The sequence below is a fragment of the Aethalodelphis obliquidens genome, unplaced genomic scaffold (genome assembly GCF_003676395.1).
Source record: "Aethalodelphis obliquidens isolate GAN/ISIS:26980383/991018 unplaced genomic scaffold, ASM367639v1 scaffold39, whole genome shotgun sequence".
Lineage (NCBI taxonomy): Eukaryota > Metazoa > Chordata > Mammalia > Artiodactyla > Delphinidae > Aethalodelphis > Aethalodelphis obliquidens.
Genome location: NW_020837983.1, coordinates 13949702 through 13962497, shown reverse-complemented (window position 1 = coordinate 13962497; position 12796 = coordinate 13949702). Strand labels below are relative to the sequence as shown.

The 12796-nt window shown below is 41.7% G+C and overlaps 1 protein-coding gene across 1 annotated transcript in view; it reads left to right on the top strand.

The window, feature by feature from the left end:
• Positions 1-8901, top strand: part of DPYS (dihydropyrimidinase) — an 88509-nt gene extending 79608 nt beyond the window's left edge. Inside the window, exons 9-10 of the mRNA XM_027131588.1 lie at positions 7290-7411; positions 8793-8901. Coding sequence (XP_026987389.1) covers positions 7290-7406 — 117 coding nt within the window. The 3' untranslated portion in view covers positions 7407-7411; positions 8793-8901. The remainder of the gene's footprint in view (positions 1-7289; positions 7412-8792) is intronic.
• Positions 8902-12796: the final 3895 nt, after the last annotated feature.

The following is a 12796-nucleotide window of genomic DNA, read 5'->3' as shown; positions in this document are numbered from 1 at the left end:
TGAGTTAATGGGAGATAAATTATTCTAGGTTTGGGGAAAAAATCTAAGTGAGAGGCCTTGATGGCAGCTAGTTCATTCATGACACTTGTAGAATCCAAGGGATGAACAGATAAACAGATAAGTGTTGACTTAGAAGAGATAGTACTGACAGCACTGGGTGATGGATCATGTGACGCTTGAAGTGGATCCAGGACGAGCCTGCTCCTGGCTGTCAGTACCAGTTGCCCACCAGCAGGGACACTAGACTAACTGGGAACCCCTGACAGACTGTATTTAAAGGACTGACTTTGCCTAAGTCTTCCTCTTGTAGGGAAAACATTCCGAGATCACTGAATGACTGGCTTCATCAGTTCTCCTTTTCAAATCGTTGTTGGGTATTTTATTGGCAAAATTAATGCTAACATCGTTTTTTAGGAGTTCACTCTCAATTTTGTGAGTTATTTTAGTTTCTCAATATTTTCTTCTGATACCAACTTTTTAGGTATTCTAGTGCATTATTGTTTTTACAATAGCAGTAAGTAATAGTTGTATTATAATATATTGTTCTGAGCACTTACTATCTGCCAGGCAGTGTATTTGGTGTAATTTATATTTATTATTTTACCTAACCTGCACAACAAGCCATGTGGGAGATATTATCATCCCCATTTTACAGAATAGAAAACTGACTCTCAGCAAGATTAAGTAACTTCCCCTGGGCTGAGCGGTAAGTAAACGTAAGAGCCAGGGTGTGTGATAAGGCCTTTCTGATTCCTGCTGTACATGAGACCTCTGTAGAGCAAGAAAAGAGAAGAAAATGATTGTGAAACTCAAATCATGGGGAATGCATTATTTTAAAAAGTGTTGATGTGGAAAAAGTATCAAATAAAATGAATAAAATGAGGTTTGGGGACTGTGCGGAGATGTTTCAGACCTTTTTTCTCTCCATCAGGCAAAGATAATTTTATAGAAGAAAAATATTACGTTAAAGTTAAGAAAAAGTGTTGTTAGGAATCCTAGATTTTAAATTCACATGAGGTAATTAGAGCTCTTACTTTGGTTTTCATTTGAAACATTCAGATTTCTTTGTAAGTGAGGATAAGTGTTTGAAGGCAAGCAGGAAAGGCCCATACCATTTCTCCTGCTATCCTGTTATCCTTCCCAAGAAAATAATCACTTACCACTCTGGACTCCAAAGCACAGATTGTAGAGACACGCCAGTGTTTGTCAGTCCCAGAACTCAGCTGGTCTCCTGGCTAGAACGTTAGTTCTTCGAGGAACTTATTTTTTATTCCCAGTACTTCCTATGTAGTAGGCGTTTGATAAATAAACAAACTGCAAAGGGAAGGAGCAAAGACTGTAGTTTCAGAGGCCATAGAAAGGACTTGAAATAAATTTACACAGAAGATTGCCTCTTGCCTCGTCCCAAACAGTGGGGTTGTCTGTGAACTTGATTCTTATCCACGATTTTATTACTTAGTGAGACTTGGCATCATGCTGTGCAGCTATCACTGTTAACGGATATCGTGAGGAATTTCAAAGGAGAGAAATGATATTTTAACGCAATTTGACAGCTTCAGGGAATTGTTACTTTATTTTAATATTTAAACAGGGAATCATTAAGGGGAAAAATTTAAATCAGAAGATGAAACATCAAAATTTATTTGATATATGTTACATAATAAAATACATATTTCAGTTCAATGTAAAAAGTCACTTAAGGAAGCGTGTTGGGGGGATTTAGGAAAGAAAAATATAAGAGGAAGGAAAAACAGTACATGGTCCCTCGGTATCCATAGGGTTAGGTGCTCAGTATCTACAGATACCAAAATCCACAGCTGCTCAAGTCCCTTATACCGTTGGCCCTCTCTATCCGTGTATTCACCCAACTGTGCACACGGAGGGCCACTGTAACAGCAGCTTGGGTGTTCAAGTACATTTTGAAAGAGGAAAATCAACTTACCTACTGTTCCTTCTTTACCAAAAACAACAAAAACAAAACCTTTTTAAACTCAAATGGTTTATTATTCCTAGAATTTTTGTGTGTTTAGAGTATTATAATTTTTACCAAAATTTGGAAGCATACACATTCTTCAAGTCATCCCTTTTTCTCTTTTTTCAGTAATAAGCAACCCAATCTATTTTGGAAAATTAGGGTCACATTGCATCTTCTAGAGAAGCAGGAATAGCTTCATGGAGTAAGGCATGATTTCAGAATACTGCGCCAAAGCTTTTAAACTGGCTTGTGCCTTTGCAGCCATAAGCGTAATTTGCCTTTTAGATAAGATAAAATTAAATGGATGGCTGATCTAGTCCTTGAAATGGGTGTTTTCCATTTCCAAAATAACAGTTTATCAATGTCTTTCTCAATGTGGTGGCCCAGAGAAAATACTTTCATATCACCAGCTGCCACGTAATTCTGATTTCCTCGGATTGCTTGCTAGTAATTGCAAAAGGCCGTGCATATGAGCTCATTTTGGCTGTGAGAGACCCTTGTATGTATCCCTTCCCGACTCCTCATTCAGTGATGTCGGTAGCTTGAAATCAGCCATGGTGAGAGCATTTACACAACAGAAATAGGCAAGTGCTATAAATCAGGGCTTTAGGAGTGATGAGAAAAGGGGAAGGTGGGTTGTCAACACTTACCAGTACATCACTGTATACAGGGACTTTGTAAGTACTCTCTTTCCATGTTTTATCTAACCATTCAGTGTTCATCCAGTAAATACTTATTGATGACCAAATTATGTGCTCACATTGTTCTTGAGAAATAGCTCGCAGGGTATTTTGAGGATTAAATGGAAACATTTGGTGGATTGTAAAACATCAAAATGCAAATTTTCATTGTTATAGATCACCTCTGTTGAATCTAGTGATTCATAGTCCCCTGGAGAGCTCAGTCCTGTGCGGACCTCTAAGAACCTTGAAGTTCACCAGGTACTGAATACCTACCTGTAAATTCACCAGCCAGGCATGGATTTCATTCTCAGGGAGTCGCTGCTCATTTGGACTGTTTGGTGTTACGTCAGTGTCTGCTGTTTGGTATTTGGAAGTTCTGTTGTCTTTATCGCTATTTTAGTATCTTAGCCTCCATGATCAACATTGTATTAGTAACTTCTTGAGGTTCAGGATTCTTGTCTATGGGCTTAAAAATCTCAGAAAAATCTAGCATCCTAGCATTTTACTCTCTGCAGACAATACAGGTAAATTTTCTATCAATTTTAAGCTTCCTCTTTTCCCTGATCAGCTAACGAAAAACATTTCTGCAATCATGCGGGTATAGTGATTGCAATTAATATTTAGTCATAGCACTTCACATTGTGATATAATTCCCATTTTTGTCTATGAACTCACCACAGTGACAATCATCATTAAATACTATGAACTCAAATTGAACTCCCATCTACCTAAGTAGACCACCAGCACGCTGCTGGGTGAGGTACCATCCACGTTTCCCGTATTACTTAGGATAGCCCCTCACAGTGTTTTACCCTCAAACCTTTCTATTTGATTGTAAACCCATCAAGATGGGAAGAACTGCTGGTGGGGTGTGATCATCTAATTTTGGCCAGCCTGTACTGGGGGAAAAAAATGTCACCACCCAGATCAGTCTTCCGAAGGTGTACGCTCAGGATCCTAGTCTCTTTTAGGTGCTCCTTAAAAAAGCTTTCAAGTGATCTTAGATAATGCTACCCTCAGGTGATTCTGTTGCCCAATATCATCTAAAAAGTTCTAAAAAGTCCTACAGTCTAGAAATCTTTCATTTAACAAATGTTTGTTAAGCACCAGATACAATTCCATATTCCAGGTGCCGGGGGTACAGGTGTAACTAAGACAGCAGTCCCTGGGCTCAAAGAGTTTTAATCCTACTTCTCTTTCAACTATAGTTTGTGGTGCTTAAGTTCTAGTTCTGTTTGAGATGCTAATTACACCTCCCTGTGAAGAGGTCAGTTAGCCACTTGGATAAAGGAGTCCAGAAATTGAGAGGCATTGGGGCTGGACATAAAATTTAAGAATCCTGGCATCTACATTTATTTAAAAACACAAGTCTGAGGCCACCAGAGAGACTGTAGACAGAGAAGAGAGGGGACTTGAGAAAGAGCTCTGGGGCTGCCAACCTTCAGAGGCTGAGGGGAGGAGCCAGCAAAGGAGCCTGAGAAAGCTGACCAGTGAGATCAGACGAAAACTAGAACACGAAGAAGAGAAGAGACCTGCTTACTTTGTTCAACCCAGAACCCTCTGATACTTCATCCTGGTCTTTCTGTGAGCTTTATGCTTCATTAATGTCCTCTAAGAAGTAGGTATGCAGGGACTTCCCTGGTGGCGCAGTGGTTAGGAATCCACCTGCCAATGCAGGGGACATGGCTTCGAGCCCTGGTCCGGGAAGATCCCACATGCTGCGGAGCAACTAAGCCCATGCGCCACAACTGCTGAGCCTGCACTCTAGAGCCCACGAGCCACAACTACTGAAGCCCACGTGCCACAACTACTGAAGCCTGCGCACCTAGAGCCCATGCTCCTCAATAAGAGAAGCCACCGCAATGAGAAGCCAGCGCACCAAAACGAAGAACAGCCCCCGCTCGCCGCAGCTAGAGAAGCCCGCACGCAGCAACAAAGACCCAACGTAGCCAAAAATAAATAAATAAGTAAAAAAAAAAAAAAAAGAAAGAAATAGGTATGCATTTAGTTGGGAGACTCAGGATGGTGTCCCTGTCATCACTGTACTCATCCTGGATACCTGGGAAAGAAGCCCACTTTGGACCCAACCACTAGGGTAACCTCTGAGCATTATGCACTGGTTGTACCAGATGCTGATGCCCATGTCAGGGCTGGGCACGTCACACTTGAGATGGAGATTTTCCATTTGCCACTAGAGAGAAGCCACGTGACTACTTTTCCTGAGAGCTGCAGCGTAAGTCTGCTTAGAAAACATGTGCAGCCGAACTCTGGAATAATGCAGGGAAGGCTTAACATTCTGCGGAACGAGTGCCATCACCTTTCCATTTCGTCACAGTGAACATCTATTGAGGTTCTAAAATGTATATAGAGTACAGTGCCAGGGGCAATAGACAGTACAAAGATGGACAAGACCTGGGTCTAGCGTTAAAGAACTTACGTAACCACATCTAAGGCTAAGAAAATATTAAAAGGTTGAAAGTACTGCAAGGCTTGAGACCAGAACTTAAATTGTCTTTGATTCCTGTCAACTTGTCTATAAAGGGGAAGACTGTGAAGTGTGGGGCAGCAGAAGCCTCCCCAGAGAGGGCCAGTCTGTCTGAGGTTGCGGTGTGGGCAGGAGTGGTTGACAGCCCATAGCCATCCTGGCGGGAAATCGGTCCCTGCCTGTCTCGAGCCTCAGCAGCAGATGAAGAGGAAGGCTGTGTGCACGTGAGACCTGGCCAGTCAGGTCAGAGACATTTGATGGGCAGTGTGACCAGAGTGACCAGCCAGGCTAAGAGGGGCCTCGTGGCATTGCTAGTACAGTGACTGAGCGGCCGCAAGGGGATTCTTAGACAAAGTGCAAAGTGCAGATATTTATTCAGGATATAATATTCCTGAATATTTCCTGAAGTGCAACCTGGGGAGCAGATCAGTGGTAAAGCAGAACAAGAGAGGATGAGGGAAACTGAGCTCTGGCCAGGATAAGTGACACAAAGAGGAGAGGAGCTCAACTAGGGATCTCCTTCCCACCAACATCCTTCCCTTTACACGCTCAGAAGTGTCCCAGTTTGGATGATGAATTATATGGTCACCGTAGGTTTAAGTAAATATATATATTTGGGCTTGAAAAGTAAACCAGGAGAAGAAAAAACATGGAGACTAAAGACCTGAAACGGGGCATGTGGTCAGAGAGTGGGGTATTAAATTAATTTAAAGTTTCAGGTGTGGATTGGCTCCAGGTAACTACAATGTCCAGGGACTGGGTGGCAGCCACCCCATGTCGGTGTTCAAGGTGATGGCAGGATCCAGGGTCAAGGAAAGGACTGAGTCGATAGCGAGCCAAGATGCAAGTCCAGCAAAGCATCCAGCCAGACACAGAAAGTGGACAGAGGCTTGGACTTGTGCACAGAGGGCAGGGGTCTTCCTAGTCACTAAGTGATCAGTGTGCTTCAAATTCCACTGTAGGGACACGGTCTCTGTCTTGTTCTCTGCTTTATCCTCTGCAAAATATCTGGGGCTTGTGTGTGCTCAGTAAATATCTACTGGATGAAGGAAGGAAATGCTTTGTATCTGGGAAATCTCATGTGCCTGTGAGGTAGGTTTTATTCCTTGCATTTCATACATGAGTGAGTAGGCTCAGAGGAGCTTATTAACTTGCCAGTTTCCTACAGCCAGTATATGGCAAAGCTAGAATTCAGACTCAGACCTACCTTTCTCCAAAGCCCACACGGTTGATCACTACAATACATTAGTTTTGGTGGTCAAAATAAGACATGTACACAAACGTACACACACACACATTTATTTTTTAAGAGCTTTTATATGCTAGGCGTTACTCTAAATGCTTTACATATATTTAATCCTCACAACCCCCCTACAAATTAGGAGCTATTACGATCCCCAGTTTACAGCTGAAGCACAGTTTTAAGTAACATGCCCAGGCAAGCTGGTTCCAGAGCCCATGCCCTTAATCACTGTGGTTTGCAATTACTTGACTTGCCAGTGAATTTGTGTCCACATTGACAAACAGTAGGATTTAGTTCTTATGCATCCCTTTGTTTAGAAAGTCCTGATTTCGAAAGTCTGCTCAAGCACTGAATTAACTCTAGCTGAATCCAGGGTTCTGCTACACAGTTGGGCACCAAAGGGGTATAGTCCCAGATGGGAGATTCTGTGGAAGGCTTGTTACAAGCGGGGACTATCAGGAAAATGAGGAAACACACACACAGACTGCTAGAATCTGAAACAAAAAGCTGAAAGTCGTAGGAGACGTACAACAAAACACTCTGGGAATATAGACACCTAGAACTGAAACTACAAGAAAAGGTAGAATGTTGGAAAAGCCTGGAAGGTGGTTATAGAACAGAATGTGTGAGGATATGGCAGAGGCCCCAGTGAAAGTTGCGGTGGAAGGAATGACTGTTAGGAAGTGTTCCCTCGGCCTTTGTCTGATGCAAATCAACCCCAGTGAAAGAGTGGGGCAATGCGGGTACTCGAGGTCGCCTTTCTGTGAAAGGGCAGGGCATGGGAGGCACATGATAATTCACAAGGCTCGTTTTTGGTCTCACAATTCACTTAGGGAGCAGAACTTAGCTTTGAATTCAAGAAGTCAACAAGCCACAAGAGAAAAATGAAATGTTCTGTTTCAGACTTGCACGCCTACCCCCGTGGAGCGTGAACCCTATAAGGGAGAAGTCATCACACTGAAATCCAGAGGGACAAAAGAAGACGCCACACATGGGACCAGGAAACAGGCCCACTCCTGAACCAGGTGCTGTCAGTAAGGGATAGTGGGCAGAGAAAGTTTCCCTCCCTGACAGCATATGAAATTAGCATTATCTCTTTCTTCCTTAGTGTTTAAAGAGTCCACGGTCAAGGTCAAAGACTTCAAAGTGACCTAAGACTCAAGGACAGTTCAGCCAAAGGGCAGGCTAACAAAAGACCTCTTGACGCAGAACACTTGGATGAGGCCTCCAGGTTGAAGAAGGCCTTGGGCTAGCTGGAGGTTTATTCTCTGAGACGTTAGGAAACATTGCACAGAGGCCTAGAGAATCAAATATGAGTGAGAGGCTGGTAACACAGAGAGAGGCTGTTATTGAGGAAGGCTGGCACTACTTAAAACTGAGAGTGCAAGTTTATAGTCAAAATTTATAAACCGATTAGGACTTTATCTGGAAGAAATGCATCTATGTATTGTAAAGGCAACCATATTCTAGAACTTAGAATGGAATGAAAAATGAATCATGTTGCTTTGGGTATAATTTTTCACGAAAATGATTTGATAGCTTATTTCACACAGTTTTAGAATAATATAGATGTGGTCATTTAAAAAACATTTGCGTGCTTCCTCTGTTTTCTCTTTTGACATTCAAGTCTTTTCTTTTTGAAGCATGTATTATCATCATCCTTGTCAATTTTCTTTTTCTTTTTCTGGGTTTTTTTTTTTTTTCCCCCAGTTGTTTTCTGGTCCTGCTCTGCCAGGTACCTATTTCACCATGGCTTTCCTGTGATTTAAACATTTCTCTAACATCGTTTCCACTGACTCCATGAAATCTACATGTTTTGCCAGTTTTGCAATTTCACTAGCCTCTATGGCTTTGTTTTTTCTTTTTAACCTGTGATACATTTTCAGATGTTTCAGCAGGTAGCAATCAGCAAAAGATTACAGAGGAGGTTGACAAGATGGACAGGGAGAGATGTTTGTGTTAATTAGGGACGCTGTCTGTCAAAGGACTCGTTTTATACAAACCCAGTTAGGCATTGCAGGTTTTTACATTATGATAACCTATGCTTCCTTACGTAAACCCTGAGCCTTGTATAATGGGGCCCTGTGTACTCCCAGCTGTGTTCTCTTTCATTAGTGAATGCTGTTAAGTTTTTAGTAATGCCGGACAGCCAGCAGTTGCAGCTTGGTTGTCATTTCCTGACCATTGGAACTATTTTTCCAATCCAGGAAGGTTGTGTTAAAAATCCAGAGGAAGATTAGCAAGAGGAAGACATTTTATTGAATGCTGTAACATGCTATTACCAGCATTTGTAGGAGCGGGATTCATGTTTACTTTGATTATAGGATTTCTTGGGGGTCAGGCTTGGGTTCTGCATCTCTTTGTGAGGGAGAATGTTACACTGGGTTCCTTTTATTCTGTTCAAAGGTAAAATCAGAGAAAAGGATGCTGCTGTTCCCATCCCAGTTAAACGTTGTCAGCCCGTGGAGAAGCGGGCCTTATTTCAACTCCCCAAGATCCTTTTGAAAAAATAATCGCTCTAGGCTTCTTTGATTTCCCTTCAGAAGCAATTGCCGTCTTTCTTACTGTGACTTTGTTGCTGTGTAAGATTGAAGATATAAGTGAATATTACTGTGATGGAAAGTCTGTGTGGAAATTCACTGATGATACTTTAAAATGTCATCCTTGCTTACACCAGATTTCTTACTTTGAATTTTTAGAAATCACTTTCTTGTTTAAAGTTTTTTAATGGCTACATTTGTTTAAAAATAGCGAACTCTGTGATTTTTACATTCTATTGTAATTTGTAAACATTTAGATCTTTATTGTAATTAATAAACATTTAGATCTTCATTTTATATCCTGTTATCTGAGTTATGTGTGTCTTCTTTTAAGTAGTGGGACTGGGGAGTCTGGGAGGTTGGTTTTGATTCAAAATTTCCTGAGAGACATCTGCTTCCGCAACTCCTGGAAATCCGGTCGCTCAGCAAACCCATGTAATCAAACTGGATACTCAACCTTAGAATAACTCCAAAGCAAATAATCCAATTACACTGATGAATGCAGGATTTGAGGGAATTCAATGGAGTCAACGTGGCTGAAAGATGCTGCAGTGATACCTTCCGGCCCCTATGCTTCCTGGTCTGTGCTCTGATCCTTCTGTGTGTGCAGAGAAGCTGAGTTTATATTCCTTCTCCTGGGTAACTAGGCCAAGAGGGATTTTAAAAACATGCAGTAAAATCAGGGCAATTATGTTCTCACTGCAGACACATCTGCCCCGACTTACTCACTTAGATCTGGGGTGTAGTCACACTTTTGACAAAGGATGGTAGGAATCTAGTTTACTCAGATGTGATTCGTTTTGAACACACAGTAAAAAGGATGATGAAATACATCTATGGAAGAATCACAGGTCTCTTTTCTCAGGTAAGAGATACCTTAAAATATGACTTTTCTCCTCCACTTTGGTTGATGAAAAAATTCAACAATAAGATGACTGAATCCTCTGAAAAGAAGAATGAAATTGCTTTTTTAACTAGAAGCCAATTTTCACTCAATATTTAGAATTCAGCTTAAATATCACCCTCACTCAGAGGCTTCCCCAGACCCAACACCATAGGGTTAAGTCCCACTTTCTGTTCCTCCATATCAAGGCCACCATATACCCCGTCACAGCACCACACCCCACTGTACTACATCTACCTGCTTTACTTGTTGACCTCCTCCAGGAAACTGAAAGCTCGTTCAGGGCAGGGCTGTCTGGTCCACTGTTATTTCCCCAGCATCTACCAGAGCACCAACTGATGGGCATTCAATGGATAATTATCAGAGGACATGAAGGAGTTCCTGCTAAGTTCCTGAATTGATACTGATGAACTAAGTGAGAACTTTCAACAAAATAAGGATAAATTTTGTGGAGTATTTTAGTGTAAAGGGGCTTTAAATGAAGAAACGGATTCGTTGTCTAGTATTTGGTGGATCTCTTTGGGAGAATGAAATAGCCTCAGGATTCTACATTAACAAAATCATTTGAAATGAATGTGGGGATCCCTACGTTGCTTTCCTTAGGCTTTGTCATGAAAATGTTTGTAGAAACATAGTTCTAAATAAGTGACCTAAGGCAATGGAAAAACATGATTCAAGCTATTAATATTTAATAGCTTGTTTTTCAGGATTGCCTCTGGTATACAAAGTAAGGGTCCCTTTGTCACTAAACAATTGCATTCTCAAGGTCTGTGCAAAGACTAGATGGAATTAGTAGCTTTTTTTTTTTTTTTTTTTGGTAAATATTCACTCCTTACTCTGATGGGCAGTATGATGCACTGGGAAACAAAAAAGTGTGGGATCTAAACTTCTATTTCCTATTTGTGAGGCCTTAAACAATTCTTAAAATTAAAAAACAATTCTTAAAATTAAAATACATTATGAATTTATCAAAACATACCAAAAGCAAAAAAGTTAACATAATCACACTTATATACCTATTATCCTGTTTAAGAAAGAAAACTTTACCAGTACAGCTGAAGAGCCCTGTGTGCTTCTTTATTCATTTTCCTTTCCTCCCCCAAGGTAACCAGTGTCTGGAATCTGATGTTTTATTCCCATGTACAATGCATCTTTTATATATTTGCTATATGTGTACATATCTCTAAGCATTGTTTCGTAGTGGTTAAATCTCATAAAAGCATTATATAGTATGTGTTGGTTTTTTCTTTGTTTGTTGGTATGTATTCTTTGGTTTCTGCTTTTTTGCAGTCAACATGTTTGGGAGTTATTTGTTTTGCTAGGTCTAGCTCTAGTTATCCATTTTATCGCTATACAGTGTTTCCTTGTATGACCACACCATAATCTATTTACCCATGTTCCTGTTGATAGACATTTAGGTTGTTTCCATGATCATAAACAACACTGCCATAAGCGTTTTTGTACCTATTTCCTTGTGCTCACTGAGTGCTTCCCTAACGTATATGCCTTGAGTGAAGGGGGGTGGAACTGACGGGTCCGAAGGTGGGCGCATTCTCCCCTTGGATACTGGCAAATTCTCCTCCAAAGTGGAAACGTACGCCCCCCATAACAGAGTGTAAGAGTTTCTGTTGCTCCAGATTCTCACCAACATTAGATATTGTCCAACTTACTAACTTTGCTAATTTGATTCTTGTCAAAGTTATTGGAGTTTCAATTTGCATTTTCTTGAGCGCTAATGAAGTTGAGCTCCTTTTTATTATGCAGTTTAATTGATCTTACTAAACGTCAGCATCTTCATTTATAAGATGAGAATAATGGTATCTTCCTAATGCACAAGGGTGCTGTGAGGGTTACAAAGCCCATACTGCGTGGTCAGCACGGGCTAGCTAGGATTACTACTAATAGTGTCATGATGAAATAATAAACAGCGTGCTGCCCAGAGACTGCCGAAGTCTTGACTTCTCCTTCTGTGGGAAAGCTCACCAGGCTTGGTAATGCCAGCTCCCTTGGCAGCTGGAGGAGCATGGAAGCCAAGACCGGAAGGGCGGAGTGAGAGAAGGGACAGGGTGAGGGACTAGCACAGGCCTGGGGAGGGCTCAGTGGGCATGGTGGCCCTGGGTCCTGGCACATGTGAGCAGTCAGCAGGGGCACAAGCAGAAATATGGGGGATGCGCAGAGCCTGGCTCTCAAGTGACACCTGTGGATCCAGCAGGTCCCAATGTCAGCATCTGCCGGCTACACCTGGGACCCTCTTCTCTCAGTGTTTTCTCTCCCCTCTGCCTGCCCACTGGAGAGGAGACAGCGTCTTGTGGGGGAAAGAGTGTCGGCCTGCCACTGCCTTTAAAGTCACAAGGCTGGATTTGAACCAGATGATCTAGATGCTTGACCTTCCTGAGCCTGTTTCCCCATTGCTAAGGTGGGAACAATTCATAATACTTCCTTGGCAGGGAAGAGGCGAAAGGATTAACTGAGATGGTATGGAAGGTCAGATTCATCCTCTCCTCGTGGCCCCTCCCCTACACCTGCTTTTACTCTTTTTTTAGCCTTCTTTCTCACTTACCTACTACCGAACCCCCTGAAGGCACCAATAGATTCATGGGATTTCTTTGTGTCAAACCCACTCTCTCCCTTTCCTTCTTTTTGGAGAATATCTGCGGACAAGTTAAAAGGAAATAAAGGCAGTGGATCTATCATTTATTAAACACCTACTGTTTATAGAACACAAACCAAACCCCTCAGTTTTGGCTGCCACTGTCCCTCAACAGTCCAGTGAGTAACACAAAGAAGTGCTCAATGAATTCATCTTGGGAAGAGAAGACAAAGAAGATTATGATGATGGAGGAAGAAGAGAGAAATAATTCACGAATGAAAATCAACACTACAGCAAACCATTATTTGTGTTCAGGGGTCAGGACGGCATTTATCTCAGGAGCTATCCGTAGCGTGTCAGGGGAGTTTGTAAAAAT